At 40.0% G+C, this 24,824-nt stretch overlaps 1 protein-coding gene across 4 annotated transcripts in view; it reads right to left on the bottom strand.

The window, feature by feature from the left end:
* Positions 1-5,373: 5,373 nt before the first annotated feature.
* slc38a10 (solute carrier family 38 member 10) overlaps positions 5,374-24,824 on the bottom strand; it is a 59,559-nt gene continuing 40,108 nt past the window's right edge. Inside the window, exons 12-17 of one of the 4 annotated variants that reach the window (XM_004916361.4) lie at positions 15,116-15,277; positions 13,665-14,114; positions 12,464-12,523; positions 11,378-11,401; positions 8,612-8,776; positions 5,374-6,853 (exon numbers count right to left, since the gene is read on the bottom strand). In XM_004916361.4, the coding sequence (XP_004916418.2) occupies positions 5,820-6,853; positions 8,612-8,776; positions 11,378-11,401; positions 12,464-12,523; positions 13,665-14,114; positions 15,116-15,277 (1,895 nt within the window). In that variant the 3' untranslated portion in view covers positions 5,374-5,819. Of the gene's footprint in view, positions 6,854-8,611; positions 8,777-11,377; positions 11,402-12,433; positions 12,524-13,664; positions 14,115-15,115; positions 15,278-24,824 lie in introns of all 4 variants that reach the window. The other 3 variants (XM_004916360.4, XM_004916362.4, XM_002940088.5) reach the window with 3 other exon arrangements.

The raw sequence follows: 24,824 nt of genomic DNA on the forward strand, positions 1-24,824 counted from the left end.
TGACAGGTCTGTACTGCAGGCAAAAAAAAAAAGGGAAAGTTGTGCTCAACCACTAAATTTTAAACCATTAGGCGGGGGTGCAATGAGATTGTGACCACAAAATACATAGAAACAATAACAAGAGATCCTCTGCACTTACCCTGTGTGAGTGCAGAGGATCTCTTGTTGCTGTACTGCAGGCAGCCAGTTTAGCACCTGGACTCTTTTACTATGGAGCCCTGCTGTAAAGTGCAGAATTGACATCTTGGCATTTTCTTGCTGGAATAAGACAGACCTTTCCTGAATAAGATTAGGTCATCTTGATGGCAGCATATGTTGTTCCAAAACCTATATAATTTATATTAATGGTGCCTTTCCTGACATTAATACACTCCTATACCATCAAGGATGCTGTCTTTTGATTTGTCCGACTACAGGATGGTTTTCCACCTTGCCTTAGTATCAAACTGTTGAGCAGCTCAATTCTTAGATTAGGCAAGAAAGGGACAGAGCTCTAAATTTCCAGAAGTGGAAATACAAAAAAACTCAGGCAGATTTATTAGGCTTGGGTTCTCCTGAAAACAAAAAACAATATATTGTTTTCCTACCTAAACCCACACCCCCCCATTTGGCACTGAGCAAAGCTGAAATGTGCAATTCTGCTGGCATTTAAAGGGTTAAATGATTTCCACAGTGCCCCAACTAACAGTTCTACATACTTTTATATTTAAAGACCTGAAGGTTGATTCACTAAAGTGCGCTAAAACGTGCGCTAGTTATAGCATGCAGTAAAAATTTTATCGTGTCTAATTTTTCGCGTCTTAACGCACGATTCACTAAAAGCATACTTGTGTTAATTTAGACGCGATGCTGCTTGCTTTATTTAAGTCGCGAAGACTATTTTCGTGCGGTATTTGACAGAACGCTCGCTAATCAACGCATCGCGCACAAATAGTCGCCGCATGCGAAAAGCCATACATGGCATTAAAACTAATCGACCTTTAGTGAATCAACCCTCTTGTCTCTCCTCATTCTACCCATGTCGGTCACTAGTATTGTATTTATTTATAAAGTGACAGCACTTTGAAATGGAGACTGAAGTGGCCATAAGCAAGGTCAGTGTCGCAGCATTTACCCAGCTGTGGAGGCAGGTCACTTGCAGGGGACACACTTGGGCTTCATCTTTTAAATTATTCTTGGTGGTTAACCCTTTGAATATATCTGCCTACAGAATACTGATCAAAGCTAATTAACTGGACTGGGGTAATTCTGCCAAGCTGTAGTACAGAAGTGTCATTGTGCCTCTAAGGGTGAAGACACACAGAGCTACTAGTAGCAGCTACTTTTTCATGGCTACTGAACTGTAAATCCCCTGCCATAGACAATACTGAGAATTGCCTCTGCTAAAACACACGTAGAGACATTTATCAGTAAATGATCAGCATTGTCTGTTTTAGTAGCTGCTACTAGTAGCTCTGTGTCTTCACCCTGATAGTAGCTGTTTGGGGCTCATCACTGGGCCACAACTGAAACACCTACTATTAAATATAGCTGTCACACATTGCATTATTTAATTTTTTTCTGAACAAATAAAAACAATTTAAAAATCTGGTTTCTGGATTGGATTGACACCGAGGTAAATCAGCAGCTAAGGCTGGGGTTGGTATTACAGGTTTTCTATTTATGCTCCCTGTCTACCCAATCCCTGCTTTCACCACATCCAGTTCTTTAACCAACCCCGTAATTTGCATTATTTTTTTTATTTTACATTTCAGGCCTTGTCATATGGCAAGTGTGTTTCAGCTGCAGCCTCTGGGAGGGAAGAACTGCGCCGAGGGGCTTGTGCAAAGGAGTTTGAGGATCTGAAACAGTGTATGATAATGGCTGTATGTATGAACTTCATTGGTATTCTTCAATGCTTGACTTTTTTTCCAGTTACATCTATAAACAGAAACATGGTTTATCAGCGAAAAGACCCACTTCTAACTAACTATGTGGCAGGTGTTGTCACCATTGCATCACTCAGTATAGTCCACTAGAAGCAAAGTATCAGTGCTGTTCAATTCATTTCTGTTCAATTATAGGGTACAAAAGTCTTACATTCTGTGTTAGAGATCAGACATATAAGCAGCTAAAAACCAGCTTGGGTACTGCCAATCATACCATTATCCTGTACAGCCAAGGAATACTATTTAACTGCATCAGAATACAATGTTTATTCAGTTTTAATAGTGGGAATAGTAAACCTTAAGATTTTTTTCTTTTCTTTCTCTAGGCAAAGGGGAAAAATAAGTGATGACTGGACGCTACATGCAACAGAAGCTATTAAACATACAGAAATATGCACAATGTGAATTTTTATGCTGACATGTTTGATCTCATTTAAAACTGAATTGTATTTATGGTTTCAAAGGATCGCTCATAACAAACAATAATGAAATAAAGATCTTTATTTGTGTATCTTGTTTCCAGTCAGTTTATTTGCTGCATTTCCATACTCAGAAGCTACAGTGTTGGTTTACTTGTTGGACGTGATGTTCACTGTACCAGGCTGAGAAATGTTAACAGCATCTTTGGTGTTTTTGTTAATTGTTAACGGACATGAAGTTAAGGATTTGGTTTCAGACTTTCGTGTTCTACACATGTAAATAATAAAACTTCTTTAACTTCAAGCCAATAATTTGCTTTGCACCCAACAAGATTTCCATCCTCGCATTTTGCTACTTTTCCCCTTGTCTGTTGATCTTTCCCCCCTCACTTTGCAGTAACTGTACCAGCAATAGACGACCATCTTGAAACATGTAGCAGGCAAAGTGACAGGCATAATAGAAGTTGATTTAGAGGTGTAGAATATTAAATTGGATTAGTGTTTCTTGTAACAACATCACTGGAACAAATGAGACTCGTAGGAACCAGAACACTGGTTGTTTTGCTTAAATCCTAATTTTAGCCAACGGATGTTGGACACGAGCAATTAAAACAGATTTTATGGCAGCAAAGTTTTCATTGCATTGTATAAGTACAAGGACATAGCTTTAGGCAAAACACAATTACAGTATAGCCCACAAATATTTATTCTTTCAATTATATTAAAAATAGAGGATCCATTTTATTTGACATTAACTTAAGGTCACATGACAAATGCAGTCAAATCTGCTGAGGTTTATGAACAGGTTTTTTATGGGATGCTTCTTTCAAGAATAATAGACACAAATATAAACTGGTCTTAATGTATATAAAATTGGCAGGGTTTATTGGTCCAGTGTGCAATTTACAAATATTAAGGCACATAGTAGCGAAGATTGTTCAGACAGAGTGATATCAGTATCCTGAGTAAATAGATCAGGGAGAAGCATTTGTGAAAAGAAGGTAGAAATCCTCAGGGTTTGGAGGTAAGAAATCTGACACAAAGAATGTCAGAGTTGGTCCTAGTAGAGTAAAAGGAGGTGACAGTAGGTTTCGGACACACTCTAGTACCAAGGGCACAGAGACAACCCCCCAAAAAACTAGTGTGACAGGTTCAGGGGTTAAAGAATAAAGGGCGTGTGCAATTCTCAGGATGATACAATATGCCTGAAGCTGGGCAAATATGTTCCCAAATGACAGCAGTCATTCTTAAAGGGTTCTGTTTAACACAAATAGCAACAAGCAATCTGCAAAGCATAGAGGAATAGAAAAGCTTTCCCTTTAAATGTAAGTGGGGCAAGAGCGTATATCAGGGTGTCATTCTAAAGGCCAATTGAATGGAGGTCTTTGAACAGTCCATGTACAAATCCTGGGATGTGCCCATGTGTAAGGCATCCACCAGTGAATAAAGTCACCGAGTTTTTACCTGGTGTACCACTTCTAGGGTACTTGTGTACAGTGTGTGGTAGAGCCCCAGCCTGGGGAATGTGCAGTAAAGTATTTCTTGAAACCTGCTGTATCATGTTACACATGCATTGTTGTTTCATGCTTTGCCTTTCATTTGATTTGTTCGCATCTCCCCCCCCCCCCCCCCCCCCTAGTTTCCTCAGTTTTCTGTCTGTGTGGTTAACTCCACCCCCAGCAGTATCTCTAGACTCCATTTTATGTACACACATATATTTGCTGGAGTGGATCATATTATGATCTTTTGACCTATCTGAGTGTTTACTGTTATCAAGATCTTCACAGTTTGGAATAAACTTCTCAATGATCTCCAAGGTGCCACTGTGATTGAGTCAACTGTCTGCCAACACTACTGAGGTTGTAAGTTATTGCTATCTCAAGACAACTTGATAAGTTTTAGAGATCACACTTGCAATGCTTAGATTGGAGAGGCAGAATATGCTGGCTGTACTGTGCATGTACCCAGCTTATATCAACTTAAAGAAAAAGGGTGCAGCCTGTACACCTGATAGCCTACAACGTGGTGGTGCAGGAAATTACCCTGGTCGATTTGTTTTAAAGGAAATTGATGTCAAATTACTCACATGAGGGCTCTTTGGAGCACTTTTGCAATTTAAAATGAATTCTTTTTAGTTTACAATAGATTAGCAGTTTTTACACTGCTAATATAACGAAACAGACAATGGTTGTGACTTCTTACCAGGTACAGTCAGAAGAAATTAGAAAATTATTGAGCAAAATCTTGTGGTGTTGCTCTGCTTAGAACAGACTAGTGAATTGTCAGATGACTTATCTGTTCCAGGACTGGAACTAGGGGTAGGCAGAAGAGCTACGTGTGTAGGCCCCGACAGTGGGGGCGCTAGGCACGTATATCTTCTGCCTGCCTACACCTAGTCTGGGCCCTCAGTCCTGTGCCCAATACATATGTTTTTCATTTCACCTTGCACCATGTGTGCGTACACAAGGCGGGATGGCCAGTCGCCTAGGGTGACTGGCACTGCTGTAGGCAACCCGACTACTTCAATTTCTGAGCAAAGCAACATCACAAGTATTTCCTCGACTCACTGACTGTAGCTGATAAGCAGAACTGAACAGCAGGTGGCACTGTTGTTTCTATTGTGTATTATGTTGCATCATTAAATTAACTGAAACTATAAATAAAACTAGAGAGGTACATTTCCTGAAGAAAATGTGAGTGGTGCTTGCCGTGGCAAAACTCGTGCCCCAATATTACAATGTTTCCTTCAGTTCGGTTAATTGCCCCCTGTTGGGGCAATTAACCTCCCACCCCTCAGAAAAGTCATAGCACCCCACTCCCAAATAAGCCGCACGGTTTGACACCTCATTCATGGGTCTACGACAAACGGTGGTTAATTGCCCCCTGCTGGGGCAAATAACTGCCCACCCCTCAGAAAAGTCATAGCACCCCACTCCCGAATAAGCTGCACGGTTTGACGCCTCATTCATGGGTCTACGACAAATGGTGCGGCTATCAGTAGAGTCAGACAACCCTAGTCTAAAGCCTCAATCATTTTAGTTTGTGACCAACACATACATCACATAGACCTTGGAAAAGAGTACTTTTGCTCCCTAGTCATTTGTATTTCTGATAGCTCCAAGGCCCATGTTTAAATATAGTAAACTATTTCTGACACTGCAGCATATTAATGGGCAACCCTTTCATTGTCTATGATACTGTGCTCAACCATAACCATCAAAGGCCACTTGGCTGCAAGTTGTTCTCCACCCCAAGGACAATATTCTAGCTGGCAGCAAGTGCGGCCTTCTCTGCAATACAAGGCGCTTGCAGTATTGATTTAACATAAGTTTTTTAAAGGGAGTATGGGGGTTTTCAAAAGACCCTGTAACGCACACAGTTAATATAGTTCTAGCCACAGATAGACTGTTTCTAGGTGATCAAGTAATACAGGGCTCTCTGGTAAAGTTATTAGATGCCGATTTCTTTGTGCTCATCTCTTCTTCTCCTCATCTATTAACTGTTTGATTTGCCGGCTCTGAACAACCTGTATCCCTCCGTCAGCCAACTGATTGAGCCGTGCCTCAAGGGCGCCACGCAGATCGTTCACCTTTACGTTGGGCACAGGATGGAAACTGATGATCTGTGCTGCATCATTTTCTTGCTCCTTATTCACATCTCTCTTTTTTCTTCTTAAATCCAGATCATCCTGCAGTTTCAGATCTCGGTTTTGTTTACCTTCATCATGCTCTAGGACAGCCCCATCTTTTTGCTTTTCAGCGTGTTCTTTCTTGACTTCAACCTTAATGTCATTGCCTTGGTTTAGGCCTAATACAGGTGCATCAGCTTCCTTTTTATTTCCATGCAGCCCTTGCTCTGCCGCTGGCTTGGGATTATCCGGTATCAAATCAGCAGCTTTCACACCCTGGACTTGAACCTGTATTTTTTCTTCTCGCACAGCACCAAGCTGTTCCTCTCCTGCACCAGCCAATTTCATAGGTTTCTGTTTTAGCTCAGTCTGAGCTAATTTTCCCACCTTGTCCTGTGGGTCTGGTAGTGCAACAGGAGCTTTGAGGTTTACATTTTCCTGCTGGATGATGTGCCCAATATTTGGGAGGCCATTATCTTTATTCGCCACCACTACTTTCTCCTGCTGCTTATGGTTATCATTAATTTCCAAGTCAAGGTGGTGATTAGGGTTTTCCTGGATGGACTGTTTTTTTGCATCCTGTGACTCTTTGCCAGTTGAAACTGCCACTTTCACTTCCTCTACTATGATTTTGGGAGCTTCAATCTTATCTTCATTCTTTTTGACATCTGGCACATTTCCCTTAACTTCTTCCTTTAAAACGGAATTTTGTTGTTTGTCCTCCATAACCACAGGCTTCTCAACTGCAGGTTTCTCTATATTGGCTTTCAGTTGTCCTGCATTCTCCACCTTGTCCCCATCTAGTGGCTTTTGTACCACTATGGCTTCTGCTTTCAGCTCCTCCTTATTGTTCTCTCCTATATTGCCTTCAGGTTTATCTGTAGACAACCAAAAGATACATATTTATACTTCCTTCAATTCTATCAATGAAATGCAACTCATGGTATGTTAGAACTGCTATTTTTTTCCCTAATCAAAAGATTACATTTGTATTCACTGCAGTTCCTTATAAGGCCATATATAATGAAGGCTTGATTCATGACAGCAATAACAAATACTATAAACCATACAATTCAACTACGGATAAACATATTTAAACAATGTGTAAATGTGCAGTTGACAAGATTAAAAAAGACAAAGGTCATTAAATCTGTCAGACCACAAACACTGTTAGATTTATGAGTGGGTCATATAAAAGAAGGACAACCCCGTTGAGACCTTCACATTTTGCCTTGAATTGGATGCGAAGTAGGCATATTTATTTTCCCACTGTAAAGAATGTATAAAACAGCTTTCAGAATTTGCTTGCTCGTAACAATCAATAAAACTTGATAAAGAATGCTGTATCTTTAATAGCCTTGCTGTGGCATGACAACAAATCTATCTCCTAGGCTCACAGTGTGACCTTGCCACCTGTACATAAGGTGATATAGTAATTTAAAGGAGAAGGAAAGGTAAAAACTAAGTGAGCTTTATCAGAAAGGTCTATGTAAATACAGCCATAAGCACTCACAGAAAACCTGCACTGAGTCCTCTATCAAAAGAAAGAAGGACCAAGCAAAAATGGCAGCTGCAATCTTAAACAGAGAAAGCTGTCTACTCAGGTATGGTAAAGCATTCTGCAGAATTAATATAGTGTTCTAGGTGGCACTAATGTGGCAAATCTATTGGCAGTAAAATGCCAAAATGACTTTTCCTAGATATGTACCAAAACTAACAGTTGGTTAAGGAGTCTGGAAAATACCAAATGTTATTATTTTACTTTTTGCAATATCCACTTTTGGCCATAGTCTTAGTATCCAATTGAACCAAGCCCTTGATTGCATATTACTCTGCAAACAGATTTTTATACAAAGATGCTGCAACACTAAACATGTTGTCATGGAAATTAAAGTGTTTGCAGTGGGAAATGATAAGGCACTGCTTATGTGGATGTCAAATCAAATTCTGCTGGTAAAGCCTATAAAATCACATGCAAGTAAAGCTATACTGCAGAGAACAGTTCTCCAGGTAGATGTGCAGCTCAGTGTTATGATAGTGACTTCACCATACAATAATTTAAACATTAAATAAACCCAGCTGGATTATTTTGCCACCAATATGGAATCATGCATTGAGGTCAAAATATGGCTTTATTATTACAGAGAAAAAGTAAATTGTTTTTAAAATTTGATTTGCTTGATTCAGAAGATTTCTGCTTAATGGATTTTTGGGATAAGGGATCCCATATCTGCTACAGTTTTTAAGGACTTTAACTAAACTTTTAAAGCCACCATTGTATGCTACGTCCCCTGGGCAGAGATGGCATTTGCCTTTGGCCCCACAGCCTCAGAGGTGGCTTATTACTTGCTGCCCCCGTTGGCTTTTTACCATACATATTCTGCTGATCTTGCTTCATAAACTTTCCCATACAGCTGCTTATTTTTATACCCTGTATAAGGTGTTTTGGTCAGGGTCCTCATTACTGTATTGGCTTGTCTGTATGTCAGTTATTTACCCTTATGTACAGTGCTGCGGAACATGTTGGCGCTTTATAAATAAATGTAATAATCCAAACCCTCTCACACTTGCTTCCCATTTATCTGTTTTTTTCCCACTTCGTTTTATATAATGCCTTTCTCACACTTGATACCCACCTTGCTGCTCTTCGTCCTCCTTTTGCTGGTGAATTTCCATGTGCTGCTCTTTTATTACTTCTAGAAGTTTCTCCTGCTGATCCAACAAACGCTTTTGCTGCACCTGCTGCTCCTTAATGACTTGTAGTAAAAATGCATGGTCCAGCAGCTCTGCCTTCCCAGCTTCTAATGGAACAGAACAATTGGAAAACAGAGGATAAATAGCTGGTTCTTAAGATAGAAGTCAACAGGACCAACGAATCTATGATTATGGAGGTGTAATTTACAGTGATGCACTTCCTTATTTACGTAAAATATTTATCTCTCTGACCAACACAGAACATTAAATGGGTAGTTCAACTTCATGTTAACATTTAGTATGTTATAGATCAGTGCTGTCCAACTGGCGGCCCGCGACCCCCCTCTGTGTGGCCCCCCACCTGTCTGGCTGCTTTGATGGCTTACCTTTGAGTAAGCATTAAATGGTATCAGTACTGAGATTAACTGGCCCCCTGCATGGTTCTCACCTCAGATTCAGGCTGTAATCCCTCTGTATTGTTTAAAAATGTAATCCCTGTGTTTTTCACACCTTTTAGTTTCTGCATTGTTCAACCCCTGCAGTGTTCACACCTCAGGCTCAGACTGTAATCACCCCCATTGTTCACTTCTTCACACCTCAGACCATAGGTACTGTAGGCAGAGTATGGCACATACAGCCAGCATAGGGCAGGTAGAGTATGGCACACACAGGCAGCATAGGTCAGGGAGGGTATGGCACACAGGAAGGGTAGGGCAGGCAGAGTATGGCACACACAGTCAGGGTAGGGCAGGCAGAGTATGGCACACACCGGAAGGGTAGGGCAGGCAGAGTATGGCACACACAGGAAGGGTAGGGCAGGCAGAGTATGGCACACACAGTAAGGGTAGGGCAGGCAGAGTATGGCACACACAGTAAGGGTAGGGCAGGCAGAGTATGGCACACACAGTAAGGGTAGGGCAGGCAGAGTATGGCACACACAGGCAGCATAGGGCAGGCAGAGTATGGCACACACAGGAAGGGTAGGGCAGGCAGAGTATGGCACACACAGTCAGGGTAGGGCAGGCAGAGTATGGCACACACAGGCAGGTTAGGACAGGCAGAGTATGGCACACACAGACAGCATAGGACAGGCAGAGTGCTGCCTGTGTGCGCCATACTCTGCTTGCCCTATGCTGCTTGTGGGAGGTGAACCTGGCAGGGGTTTGTTGTGGGAGTTTGTTAGCAGTTGGAAATAGCCATTAAATGGTCCCAAAGGTGTGTAATTATGTACTGGGGGTTGCTCTGCTATCCACAGGGGAGGAGGAGGCATATGGAATTTAAGGGTATATCTTAATACGACATAATTCTTTCACATATGAATGATGGTTGATATCCCCACAGTAAGGACCAAGCATTTGGGATTTTGCTGTGCTACCACCATTGTGATAAAATGGGTGTGGTTTGAAGTGGGTGTGGTTTCAAAAAGGGGAGTGGTCAAAACTGGCTTCCATTAGCGGCCCTCCACCATGTATGCTAGAGAAATTTCGGCCCTCGGCACCGTAGAAGTTGGACAGCACTGTTATAGATTATTCTATTGCTTGCAAATTGTCAGTTAAGTACATCTAAGTTATTTGTTCAGATGACCATGGAAGAAATACTGAATATCCAAAATATTATCTATGCTGATGAAGTTATGCTCTCTGACAGATTTTCTGGGGATGCTGGCCAAGCCAGCAGAACCTGAAGTTGAGCTTGATGCCCCTGGGGGCATATAAGTGAATCAGTACAGCAACAGTATATATCAGATATAAAACATTGGCAATTTATATAACCTCACTGTTTACAATGCCAACATGTAACTTCCCCTTTAACAAATTTTTAGTTTCTATGACTTTATGCTTACATTTTTTTTTGAGAAAAGAACAGTTTGATGGGTTTGTACTAATTCATAATTATTGATATGTTAGGAAATAAAATAACCTTACACGTATATAGGTTCAAAAGAGGTGACTAAAAAACAAACAAAACACACAAGGCCAACATTTAGTAAGTCCTGTGGCACACTAGACTTTTTCTCCGCCTGCATATCACTGTCCATTAGCACTCACATGGAGCAGATTTTGGCACAAAATTTCCCCTCTGAAATCTGATCTGTGTACGCACTGATGCTGTGCCTATCCAGGCACTGAAAGCACAGAGCAGATGGGCCTTTACTACGCAGACAGAGGAATAAAATCTAGTGTACCTCTGGCCTATAGGCAATAAGGCATAAGAGATGTTTTGATTGCCAAGATCCACTCAGGGAGACTATTGCCCCTTTTTGTATTGCTAACACAAATGGGGTAATGTAACATCAGGGGCAACTAAAATGTTTATAGCCTATAGCAACCAGCAGGTAGCATTTAATGTTTAAAAACAAACTTCTTATTGGTTGCTATGGGTTATCGCTCCTAGGCTTTTTATTAAATATAGGGGTTAGCGCCTTAAGTACTGGCCAGAGATGCTGACCTCTGCGTTTCTGACACACTTGGACAGAATTATGGCCTAGCAAATAACCGTTTCATGATTTCCATTGTCTTCAAGAGGCTGCCAGCATTGAAGGGCCCCTTTATCTCCCTTTTATCTTTTTTTTTTTTTTTTTTATAAAAAAAACATGCATCAGAACATCACATGTGCCTTCACCCTAAAGCAAAAGGGCATATTCATTAGCAGTACTGCTCCCACAGATGTAAAGTTACAAACGTTATGTGCAGTACAGGGGTGCTTACGTTCTGCAAGCCTTCTAAGCTCAGCTGCAAAGGTCCCAGAGTAGCGTGTAAGAAAGAGAGACAAGTCAGGTAAAGAAAGCAGTACAAAATGTTAGTTTTGATGTAAGAACAGCTGGCTAAACTGGCTTATTTACAAAAGCGCTGAGGTAATTGCTATAGAGTGCTAACAGATGCTATAGAGTGCAATTGCTTTAGCAATTGCTATAGAGTGCTAACAGACCCTGTACAGTGCAAACTCTGCTCTTACAATTTGTACAATGTCCATCACTGTTGATTGAGTCCTACTGTCTATCATATCATTTTTGTCTTTGTTTCTTAAGTAGTTTTGCTTTTAAGATGCACCAAATTCAGGATTTGTTCAGCAAATCCTATAACTTTTTGCAGGATTCACATTCAGTTAAATATTGAGTGTTTAGTTAAAACCAAATTCGTCATGTGATTTTGGCGCTCTGGACAACTGAAAGGGTCAATTTTTTGTTCACATTTGACATTTTTTTTTTTAGTTTTCTCAAATTTAAGGTAGTGGTCAGATTTGGTTTGTTATTTGGCTGCATCTTCTCTGAAGGATTTGTTGTTCGTCAAAAAATGATGGATTAGATGCATCCCTAGTTCTTAACTGCAGTTCAACTTTTTTTTTTTTCTACCAGACCTCACCATTAACATGGTTACTCAGTACACAGTAACAGTTAGGGTCAGGTGCGCATCTGGGCCTGTTGCTGCTGCCTGATGCAAACATGCCCACATTTAATCATGTGGAGGGAGGTATTGTGTCCTCTAAACGAAGGGTTTCGAATATTATGGTTAAAAATTGTCTCTTACAGTTACCAGGGCAGTTTTTGGCCCTGCCATGTTATTATTAACTTGCTTTGAAGCAGAATTTTCACTTATCTAATGGTGGGAGGGAAAAAAATATTAATAGAAATGAAGAGTTCAGTTAATTAAAATAGGACTGCAATGTGTACTATCACTTTCATCCAACAGACTTTGGATCCCCAGATGAAGCTGGACTACAACTTGGTTAACAGTAATATACTAAATGACTAGACTGGTCCTTACCAGCTTGGTTATCTCCTGCTTTTGGCTCACCATTTTGCACCTCATGTTGTTCTTTCCCAGGGTCACCAGGAACTTGCTCATTTTTCTCATCTGGAAAAAACAAAAATGATGGTTTGGGATTGCTCTGGATACAAAACCTGTTTTACTTTAACAGACACATTATTAGCAATACTGTAAGACCATGGAAAGCATGCAGCATCTAAGCAGGGGAGGGCAATTTCTGGCTTATCTGATGGTAAGAGCAAATAACTGCACTGTTAACCATTAATGCCCAACAACTTAAAATGTAATTCTGCAGTGTATACAATGGCTCTTCCTTTTATTTAGACAACATTTCTGCAATTAGTGGGGCTCATATAGGAATCCACTAGTGCAGGACCCCCACTATTTAATTTATTCTACTACCCCAACACCTAAAGAAATATGGGAAATGGGGGACTGGTCTCTAGATTAACACATATCTGAACACTCCAAATAACTTTCTGTAGAAATAACCTTTATTTCTAGTTTTGTTTACATACATTGTGCACTGTATGCCCAATATATGTAAACTATGACATGTGGAGACTCAGAGGGTAGCACTGCTGCCTTATAGTACTGGGGTCCTGAATTTGATTCCAGTCTGGGCACAATCTGTACTCTTGTGTACTCTGGTTTCCTCACACACTCCAAAAACATACTGACAGGTTAATTGTCTCCTTATAAAACTGCTACAGAATATAAAAACTCATATACAACTCAAGATTAGTAAAAAAAAAAAATGTAGATTTTAGTCCATTAAAAGCAATAGCCACCCCTTAGATTTCATGCTTACCCAGCACTTAATGAAAGGCTCCACTAATCATAGTGCTGGGTAAGCATGAAACATGTTTGGCTAAATCCATTTAATGGACTAAAATAAATCTACATTTTTTACTAAACTTGAGTGGTATATGAGTTTATATATTCTTTAGCTGTATTACACTCTGTTGGTCACTAGAGGGTGTCTCTCTATACTACTCAGTTCAGTGTATGCCCATATTAAGTTCTTGGGTTCCTTGTTTTTTGGTTTCCTAATAAAATTGGCCTTATTGTGTGTGAATGTAATACAGACCTTAGATTGTAAGCCCTACTGGACTGATGTGAGCGATGTATAACTGTAAACAACTGTAAAGTTCTGCAAAAATGTTCTGCTACTCTATAAATACCAGGAAATAAATACAAAATTTATATAGTTTGCACATTCATATACCTTTAATGGGGGGATTCTCTACAGCCTTTCCAGGATTAGCAAAATCATTGTTGTTTTTCTCTCCTGCAATCTCTGCATTTTTCTTGGGTTCCACAGGAACTTCCACATCCTTCCCAATGCCTTCCAGGTCCTTGAATGGAGGCTGCTCCTTTACTCTTGGGGTGGGAGGATTTACCAGCTGTTGCTTATTTGGGTCATCCACTTCTTGTGGTGGATTCTGTGGCACAGGCTCTTTTATTCTATTGTTTGCCTCAGCCTGGTCCTTTATTTCTTGCTCATTTTCCACTTTTATCTCTTGCTTATCCTTCTTTTCAGTATCGTCATTGTCCACCACCGATTCTTTTTTCTCTTCTCTTTCTTCCTGGTCTTTCTTCTCATCTACAGCTACCTCATCTCGGGGCACAGGTGGCTCGTGTCTATGGGCCTCACCCACAGGTACTGCAATGTCCCCTGAGCAATACAGACAAGAAGGATGATCACTTAAAAGAAAGACAATATAAAACATGAAGGGCTTGTATATACATTATAATTAAGAGTAGGTGAAGGGGCAGATAGAAAGGAAGATAAAAAATGCAACCCGGATGGCTTCAATTCCCTTTGGCGAATTGATGGACAGCTACTTTGCAACCCTAGAATAAGTTGGCCGATATGTAGCTTTTCAAAAAATGGGAGCTCTAGAACCATTCTATGTTTTTTTTGCATCAAATCCAGGATTCAGTTAGGGATTTGGCCTTTTTCAAAAGGACTGAGATTTGGCCAATTCCAAGTGACTGGCCGAACCGAATCCTAAAAGATGAAGGAAAGGATAAATCTCTGGGGGGTATGGCAAACCCCAGTGAATATAATCGCCTTTTCTTCTCGTTTAAAGTCACGTGACTTTTTGTCACATAAACACAGAAGTTCAAAATTTAGCTTTCGCTTGGTTTTCTTTAACACTTCCATGGCCTAATTGCCGAAACGGACAAATCTTTCACGAGGAGTCCCAAAAAAAGTGGATTTGGTGCATCCCTAATTTTTTTAAATAAACAATTCTATTGCTGGAATTATTTGAAAATTATTGGGTTGCAAATCCATTCAAAAGCCTATGGCAACCTTACTTTGCACCCAAGAAAATTAACATGACAAATAACTGAGAAAAGAGTGAGAAACATACTTGAAATGTCTCCCTGGTGAGAACCTGGAACCTAGTTCTTCATTTTCTTGACTTTAATAAATGTACCACATCAATGAAATTGTACACTAATAACCTCAATTGCAAACATCTAAAGAAACATTCCTTCAATAAACGCTACTGATCTATCTCTGAATATGTCGGTTCAAGTTTAAAATATATGAATACTGTATAACAACACAAAGCACTTTGCGCTAAAGTGAGCAGATACAAACACTTATCTATTGTGCTTAAAGCCTTATTCTAGCTTCTTCAGAATTCCATTCAGCACACCATGTACCTTGATCAGGCCGATCTAGCTGCACCTCCTCCCGCTTCTTTGTGTCATCTTCTTTTTGAGGAACCTCTATAGGTCCCTTAATTTGCTCTTCTTCTAGCTTCTTGGGAGGCAATTTGGGTTTATCCCGGTCATCACCTGGTTTTTCCACTATGGGCTTTTCATCTGAGGAGAAAGAACAGGACCACAGATATAGTTGCCAGGTCACAGAGAAGTAAGTCCTAAAGCACCAGAGTAGAGCTGTAGAACTTTTTTTTGCAAAAAAAAAAATGTACAGTATATCATACATACATACATACATAGAACAATGCTGGGGGTGATCTCTTTGGATACATACCTTAGATACAGTAGGGGCTTAAATGAATTATTACCTGTTTCTGTGTTTTTCTAACTTTCATTCATATCTACAGCCCCCCACAACTTCTCTGAACTGTATGTAATTCACAGTGTATAGTGGAGTGAACTATAATCTACCTGGCCAGAGGTACTTATAATAACTATGGTATGTTGGTTAAACTGTGTTCCACTAATGGCCTCTTTTATATACTATGGGTTTACCACTTTTGGGAGTGACCGTCGGCATTCCTGATAGAATTATTCTAATTAGGAGGCATAGTTGGGGGGGTTCTACATTCTGGCTCTTGGCTTTGAGCCCCCCTAGCCTCTTGACTGGTTTACTTGTGTGTGAGCCTAGCATCTCTATAGTAATACTTATAAGACCCTTGTGGAAAAAATCTTTGGCTTTTGCTCTGAGCCCCACCAGTCTCAGCTTGACTGACTGCCAACCAACAGAGACATTGTTGGGAAATTCTATCTTAATGGCTTTTGCTCAAGCATCCCTAGTCTGCTTAAACTTTGAGGGTCCTTCTCCCCTGTGACACCTCTTATCTGTTCATCACTATTTACAGGAGATATAGTTACATAGTTACATAGTTACATAGGGTTGAAAAAAGACCATTGTCCATCAAGTTCAACCCATCCGAGTAAACCCAGCACACAACCTATACTAACCAATCTATACACTCACATACATAAACTATATATATACAACCAGTAATACTAACTGTAGATATTAGTATCACAATAGCCTTGGATATTCTGCTTGTTCAAAAACTCATCCAGGCCCCTCTTAAGGGCATTAACAGAGTCTGCCATTACCACATCACTAGGAAGGGCATTCCACAGCCTCACTGCCCTCACCGTGAAAAACCACCTACGCTGCTTCAAATGGAAGCTCTGTTCCTCTAATCTATAGGGGTGACCTCTGGTGCGCTGATTGTTTTTATGGGAAAAAAGAACATCCCCCAACTGCCTATAATCCCCTCTAATGTACTTGTACAGAGTAATCATGTCCCCTCGCAAGCGCCTCTTTTCCAGAGAAAACAACCCCAACCTCGACAGTCTAACCTCATAGCTTAAATCTTCCATCCCCTTTACCAGTTTAGTTGCACGTCTCTGCACTCTCTCCAGCTCATTAATATCCTTCTTAAGGACTGGAGCCCAAAACTGCACTGCATACTCAAGGTGAGGCCTTACCAGGGACCTATAAAGCGGCAAAAATATGTTCTCATCCCTTGAGTCAATGCCCTTTTTTATACAAGACAGCACTTTATTTGCTGTAGTAGCCACAGAATGACACTGCCTGGAATTAGACAACTTGTGATCTACAAAAACCCCTAGATCCTTCTCCATTAAGGATGCCCCCAACACACTACCATTCAGTAGATAGTTTGCGTTTATATTATTCCTACCAAAGTGCATAACTTTGCACTTGTCAACATTGAACCTCCTTTTCCAGTTTGCTGCCCAGTTTTCCAATTTTGTCAAATCGCTCTGCAAAGCGGCAGCATCCTGTATGGAACTTATAGTTTTGCACAATTTAGTGTCATCAGCAAAAATAGAAACAGTACTCTCTATGCCCACCTCCAGGTCATTAATAAACAAGTTAAAAAGCAAAGGACCAAGGACTGACCCCTGCGGTACTCCACTAACCACACTGGCCCAATTAGAAAATGTTCCATTTACCACCACTCTTTGTACTCTATCCTTCAGCCAGTTTTCTATCCAATTACAAATATTATGTTCTAGGCCAATATTCCTCAATTTGATCATTAACCTTCTGTGAGGTACTGTATCAAACGCTTTAGCAAAATCTAAGTAGATGACATCAACTGCCATTCCAGCATCAAGGTTCCTGCTCACCTCCTCATAAAAGGCGACTAAATTAGTCTGGCAAGATCTGTTACGCATAAAACCATGCTGGCACAAACTAATAGTATTGTGAACTGCAATGTATTCAACTATCCTATCCCTTATTACCCCTTCCAGAAGCTTTCCTACTACTGATGTCAGACTAACAGGCCTATAGTTTTCAGGCTGAGAACGAGATCCCTTTTTAAATAACGGCACCACATTAGCAATCCGCCAGTCTCTCGGCACCATGCCAAACCTCAACGAATCCTGAAAAATTATGTGAAGAGGCTTGGCAATCACAGCGCTCAGCTCATTTAATACCCTGGGATGAATCCCATCCGGTCCTGGACCTTTGTTTACCTTTACATGTTCAAGTCTCTTTTGAATTTCCTCCTGAGTGACCCATGCGCCAGTAGCTAAATTACTAGCACTGGGTATATTAAAAGGGAAGCCTTCATTATCTGGCTCCTCAGATGTATAGATAACCCAGGACCCTCTGTAACTCTGATATTGCTATTAATACACAGTAGCCTAGCTTGCGCCACAAGAGAGAGTCAATCCATTGTTAATCTGCACAACTGTGCTAGAAATAAGAATGTAGGTTGACAGTTATCATGGTAACCAAGGCGCTCTATGAGAGCGCGGTGTTACCAACTGGCTTTGTCTCACCCATGTTCCCACATTATTGGTCTTGGTGGTCCTCTCCACAGGAACTTATTGACTTCTGTCCACAGTTCTTCATAAGTTGTGTCCCCTTACCAGGGATCGATCTCTCTTTAACTACCATTTATATTAGCATATAAGCCTAACTTTGTACTCCAGCTTGATACATTGTTTTTGTTTGCTTTCATAGCACACTACATGGTGGAGTGAATATTCATTTTGTTTGTATGCTATGCTAACAGAATAATAGTATTGTGGATGTTTTAGCATGCTTAGTAAGGCAAGAATTACACACTTCTATGCTTTTAATCACTAGCTTCTGGCATCCACTGTCTCTTTCATTTACATATGGGTGTTTACTATAGTTGCTATGGCAACTAACACAGACTTTCTGGTGCCTTTTTCAGGTAGGGGTTATTTAGGTTTGCTCTTTGTATAGCATTGATAAAGGTCTTGGATGAGATAGTATTCTCTCTCAAAACTATTCTCTCAGAATTGGCCTTTTTTAGCAGCATTTGGTTTCGGCTGAATCCACACCCCTGGCCGAAGCGAATATGAATCCTTAAAACCGGCGACTCACAAACATGAAAGTTAAAAATGTTTTGCTGCACGGGCGGTTTTCTTTGGCCCTTCCTTACCCTAATTTGCATATGCAAATTAGGATTCCGTTCAGTATACCTTCACAAAGGATTCGGGGTTTGGGCCGAATCCGAAAATAGTGGATTCGGTGCTCCCCTATTTAAAACTATTTTAGGCTTTAAGCATTTGTACAGTGTCCTGGGTTTCCTGATGAAGGTTCCTGTGGGGAACGAAACGTTATATTAATTGACCTTCCTTAGCTTATTTAAACACATTTGTGCAAATGCCTGTGAATGCTGTCACTAAGACATACAAGGGAATAAAGAGAAACATGGCTTCAGGAAGTTACTATCACTTTAAATTTACTTAGATTAGATTATATAGGAGTGGCAAACAGGAATAAGAAGCAAAGCACATCCTTTAAAGGAACAGTAACACCAAAAAATGAAAGAGCTTTAAAGTAATAAAAATATAATGCACTGTTGCCCTGCCCTGGTAAAACTGGTGTGTTTGCTACAGTAACACTACTATAATTTATATAATAAGCTGCTGTGTAGCCACGGGGGCAGCCATTCAAGCTGGAAAAAAGGAGAAAAGTCACAGGTTACATAGCAGATAACAGATAAGCTCTGTAGAATACAATATAGTGTTTTATCTGTTATCTGCTATGTGCCTGTGCCTTTTCTCCTTTGAATGGCTGCCTCCATGGCTACATAGCAGCTTATTTATATAAATTATAGTAGACTTTCTGAAGTAAAAACACAACTTTTACCAGTGCAGGGCAGCAGCACATTATATTTTAGTTACTTTTATACACTTTCATTTTTTGGTGTTACTGTTCCTTTAAGGATCTAACCACACTATTCAGTTTTAATATATATAAAATACAGTTGTAATATTTATAACTTGGCTTCAGATACACCCTAAACCCAAATAATGTAGTGCAGATTAATTTTTTTTACAGCAGTTTTAAAAATAGCAAGAATGTACATACAGATGAGTAACAGAAGTGACAGACAAGAAATGCCCAACAGTATAGTATTACCCAAACCAATTATAATATACATTGTCAGTTACAAACAAAAAATAGCCTATACAGTCTATACTTTGCCAACAAAACCTACATGCCAAAAAGAGTTGGAAGTGAGATACCACCAGGCCTAGCGGGTAATTTTTTGGGTCTTTCAACACTTGTCACCATCTCTGTAAGACAGCTACCCATAGGCTAATGCCCCATGGAGAGTTTAGTCACCCAAGATAAATCTCTGCTACTGCGGGTGACTAATCTCCCTAAAATGTCTTTCCACTGTAAACAAAGTAAATCACCTGTGGAAAGGTATACGTGTTGCTTCGTTTTTCAAAGTTGGGCAAAATTTCCTTCTGCAGACAACTTAGTGCATCTTCGATAAAGGAAGTGACACTATTAGTTGCCTACGGTAGCAAGGATTTATCACTGGCGACTAATCTCTCTGTGGGGTATTAGCCTTAGAACAACTGAAGCTGGCCATAAACGGACAAATGTAAGCTGCTGATGCTGCTGATTTGGCCTCTTCAGACCATTTCATCAGCTTATCTGCCTTCTGAAAGGCCTCTCTCACAGGTGTCTTGCCAAAAATCGGGCAGATGTTGATTGCGCAGACTTGATTTACATGTTGGACCAAAGACTACATCTGCGCATTTGATGCAGTCCTTGATCCAACTGCCTGAATTATGATCTGATCCTTGGCACGAGGCCCAAGCAATTGGATTAGCCCAAAATGGGTGTATTTATATAAAGGCACCCGAGGTCCTGTGCCTAAGGCAGTAGCCATGGGGGGGGGGGGGGGGAGGCCCTCTGGTGCCTATAAAATAAATTGAGGAAGAGTCTTGCGCAGTGCCTACTTTGACGGTCACCAGTCGCTTCTGCCGTCTTGGGGTGATGGGACGTACTTTCACTGATATGCAGGGTAGTATTTAGGTCCAGCGTCACCCTAGGCACTTTCCTGCATATCGGCGAAAGATCTGCTCATCTGGCGACTTTGCGGATCTTCACCTGTATAGCCAGCTTAAGAAACCAATCCTATGTTGATAGTGACATCTCCTTTCAGTTCTCAGTTCTGTTCATGTTAAGTTTGTACATGTTAATGCTGTCTCCTCTGCCTGCTTACTAACAAAAGCAATCTGCCAAATTCTGTTTATAATATCAACCACCTTAATTAAATTTGGATGTCCATCACTAAACCTTTGTTTTTCTTTTTTTTGTCGATGGTTCCCCAACTATAATGTAAAAAAAAAAGTTCTGCACTCACAGATCTTTGGCAAATAATTATAAAATATCACAAGCAAACCCTAACGTTTTTCTCACTACAGTGTGACCTTTCCTCTGTATTCCTTGAGAAAATGTCACACTGTAGTGACCAAAATATTTTTTTGAGCAACAGATCCTATACCTATGTGTTTTTTTGAGCAACAGATCCTATACCTATGTGTTTTTTTGAGCAACAGATCCTATACCTATTATATATGGAGAAATGATCCCTTAAGGGGGAGGGCAATATTTAGTAGCTTCATGTCCCTAATATATTGGAGTGAGTGCGTGTGTGTGTGTGTGTGTGTGGGGGGGGGGGGGGGGGGGGGGGGTCATAATCTACTAGTTAGATACTGACCATACATTCAATATTGCAGCAACAGAGAGCAATCACATTTGCAAAAACAGTTCACAATTCATTATTTCTCCATACCGATATCAATTGATTTGATCCACAGAGGTTTGCAGTCAGGACAATAGGGGTATGAACGCGTTGATATGGGCATGGAGAAATAAGTCCTGGCAACGATCACCAGTAAATCGAAACATGTTGCAATGGATATGGAGAAATAAACACTTGTGATCTGTTTTGCAAATCTGGTTGCCATGAGTGCTCTCTATTTTTTCCCACAATTCCTACAGTCAAGCCTCTATCCTTCAGGGCTAAAAATGTTTTTTGATCCCTTACCATGATTGAAATGAAAGACAACTGCAGTGAGCATGATACACCACTAGAGAGTGCTGCCACCCCTCTATAGGAAAGAGACTAACATGGCCCCATCATACTAAAATATTCTACAGAGGACAAGCAACTGAATAAGTAGTGAAAGCATAGTTAACCTAAGTCTGCCCTCTTACATGCTAAAATGTTAGTTCCTTTCAGTTCAGTGTAGGTGATCCTCTTACTAAACAGCAGCCATGAAAACAGGCTATTTTGTTCTTTACTAAAATTATTAGTAATGTTTGAATTCAGAACATGACATTTTGGATTTACTATAAAATTACATGATAATTAGATCCACCCCATTGATTTGTATTACTTTACTCTTTACACTATACAATTCATCTAACTTTGTAGCAAGCCTCACTGTGACATATGCTGAAAATATTGAGAAGTGCTTTTCAGGGCGAGCCTACATCTGGATTAGTATCAGTCAACAGTTCCCATACCTTATTATATTTCTCTGGGCATCCCCTTCTCATTTATGCAAGTTTGTAGAGCGGTAATGATCTCTCTATTAACTGTTCCCAATACTGTATTGATGGACTGTTCTTCCAGTGCATTGCTATTGCTTTTTTGGCATACATGCATAGTATAATTAGTAGCGTTCGCTGGGCTCGTCTCAGGCTATTTCTTCTACATGGTTAAGTAGTTGTACGTTTTGCCCGTATCAGCTGCATAACGTTATCCCAGAATAAATGTAATGGAAGGCATTCCCATACCATATGGATAATGTCTGCTGAATATTGATGGCATCTAGAACATTCCTATAGCAAGATTCATTTTGTGCAATCTCATGTGGGATAAGATACACCCTATGTAGGTTATTTAACTGGGCTATTGTATCTTTGCTGTAAATTACCCCTTCGAAAGTGGTGTCTAGAATATCTTTCCAGTATTCTGGTGTAATCTCTGGGATGTCCTGTTGCCAACTGTAACTAGGTTTGGGGCTGCCAACCAACCTGTTAGTTGGGAGCTGTAATGTGTTGAGGGCTATCCTGGGAGGGGCTCCATTACAGTATAGGGTACGCACAAGGCTTTTAAGTTTTGCAAAGATTGATTTCTGGATATTTTTTGGTTATTGCTTAAAGCAGGGGGCTCAAACTCAATTTACCTGGGGGCCGCAGGAGGCAAAGTCAGGATGAGGCTGGGCCGCATAAGGGATTTCACAAAAAAAAGTCGGGAGCTGCTGATTGTGGAAATGACATTATGCCATCATAACAGTTATTATGGGAAGACGTTCTGTGTGCACAATTAGCTCCTTACGTCTTCCCATAATAACGGTTATGATAGCATAACGTCATTTCCGCAATCAGCAGCTCCCGCCTGCCGTGCCTTGCATTATCCCTTGAATCGCAATAAAAATCGCGATCCATTCATTCGGCGTTGGTGCGGGCCACAAAATATTGTACCGAGGGCCGCAAATGGCCCGCGGGCCGCGAGTTTGAGACCCCTGGCTTAAAGGAGAAGGAAAGGCTAAGTCACTTGGGGGTGCCAAGCGAGCACTTCCTACTCCCTATTCGCTTGCGCGCGCATGCGCAGTAGAGTGAAAAGCCGAACTTAAAAAACAAAGTCTCTAAAGGTCTCTACCAATAAAAGACCATGTACTTGTTGGGGAGTGTTACTTGGATGGGCATCAATGGGGAAGAGTATGGATTTACTTGAGTCTAGAGTAGGAAGTATGCGTGTTGATTATATTAAATTCCAGGGATAGTGCTCTCTGCAATTGTGCTGTGGGACCCAGTAACTTCCAGCTATGTCACCAGAGACCAGCCTTACCTGTTTAACTCACTTGAAAAACATTATAAGGCCAAGCTCCTGGCTTCAGATATTTAACTAGATTGTACATTCAAAATATTTTCTTTTGTTTCTATGAAAAAGTTGCATTCCAACCATTCTACAAGGTGTGTCCTTTTTGTAGCAGTTGCTTTTCAGCTAATATTAACCATACACTTTTTGTCAATTCCTTGATGCAAAATGCCAACTTTTGTTCTTAGTCCAGTCTCTTTAAAAAGAAATGACCCATTCAGTGGGTGTTTGAGTGTGATGTAATGTACTGGCAGGTCATAGAGATATAGTAGCATTTTTCTTGAACTTCAGTAACTGTTATATACAATAATTACTACTATATAATATAGGGGGTCAGTGGTAGATTTTAATAAATTGGCTATATGATATAGTGGATAGTGTTTAATAATAACAAAAATGGCTGGTGATGGTGATTCATATATGATATAGTGGTGGACTATATAAAAAATGGTCTTTTTAATAATATAGTGGTGGATTATAACAAGGATGGCTTGGCCTAGCAATCTGTGTTTAGTATAGTGGGAAGTGATGGATCATATCATTTTCTTTTTTTTAATGGAAAATAAGAAACATAAACTATATATATATATATATATATATTATATATATATATATATATATATATATATATATATATATATATATATATATATATAGAGTCCAAATATCGGCACTCACCAAAATAGTAGCCACTGTCCGGGTGCTAACCCTATGTTCATGCACCTTCTCCAAGAAAGCACTCACGGACCAATATAAAAATAAAATAATTTATTAAACAAAAAAGTCTACGCGTTTCAATCCATATAGGATCGTCATCAGGACTATATCAGGAAGTGAGGTGCACGGTTAAATACAAACATGATCCAATCAGTGCATAGAGGCAATTTAAAACACAATTAACCCATTAAGTGCAAAGTCAATATAAAATCTCATAGTAAATCGCTATGTATAATAGCTAAGCGATATGCCACCCATATCAGACCCATTTTAACCATCAAAATCATGTAATATAGTTCCAGTGATAATGTCCCTACTAGGGACATGAAGATAAAAAATGTGCAAATATCTAGTTATCATAAGTCTCATAAAGAGAAAGTGCCAATGTGTAATGTTAAAACCAAGTGTTACATCGCAAGACAAGACAGAACATGGCAATATATAAGTGTACAATATAATAAATCAGTGGCTAATTAAAAATTGCCATAACTTACAAAGGTGGCATAGTACGAGTGATAAAGTGTAAACGAATGTAATAAATGCATAAGACAAATATCAATATATTATAATATTAAAATCATGTACTAAAAATATCAAAGAGAAAGAGAAAACCGGTGGCTCAAAGGTCAAAGACATTCCATTTGAACAAAAATGTGTAACTTTATCATATTAACACCCCGGATACCACCAAACTCAGCACCAATCCATCCGAGCTGATATCCCTCATGATCGCCATTTGTTAC

This window comes from Xenopus tropicalis, chromosome 10, assembly GCF_000004195.4.
Source record: "Xenopus tropicalis strain Nigerian chromosome 10, UCB_Xtro_10.0, whole genome shotgun sequence".
In the NCBI taxonomy this organism is placed as follows: domain Eukaryota; kingdom Metazoa; phylum Chordata; class Amphibia; order Anura; family Pipidae; genus Xenopus; species Xenopus tropicalis.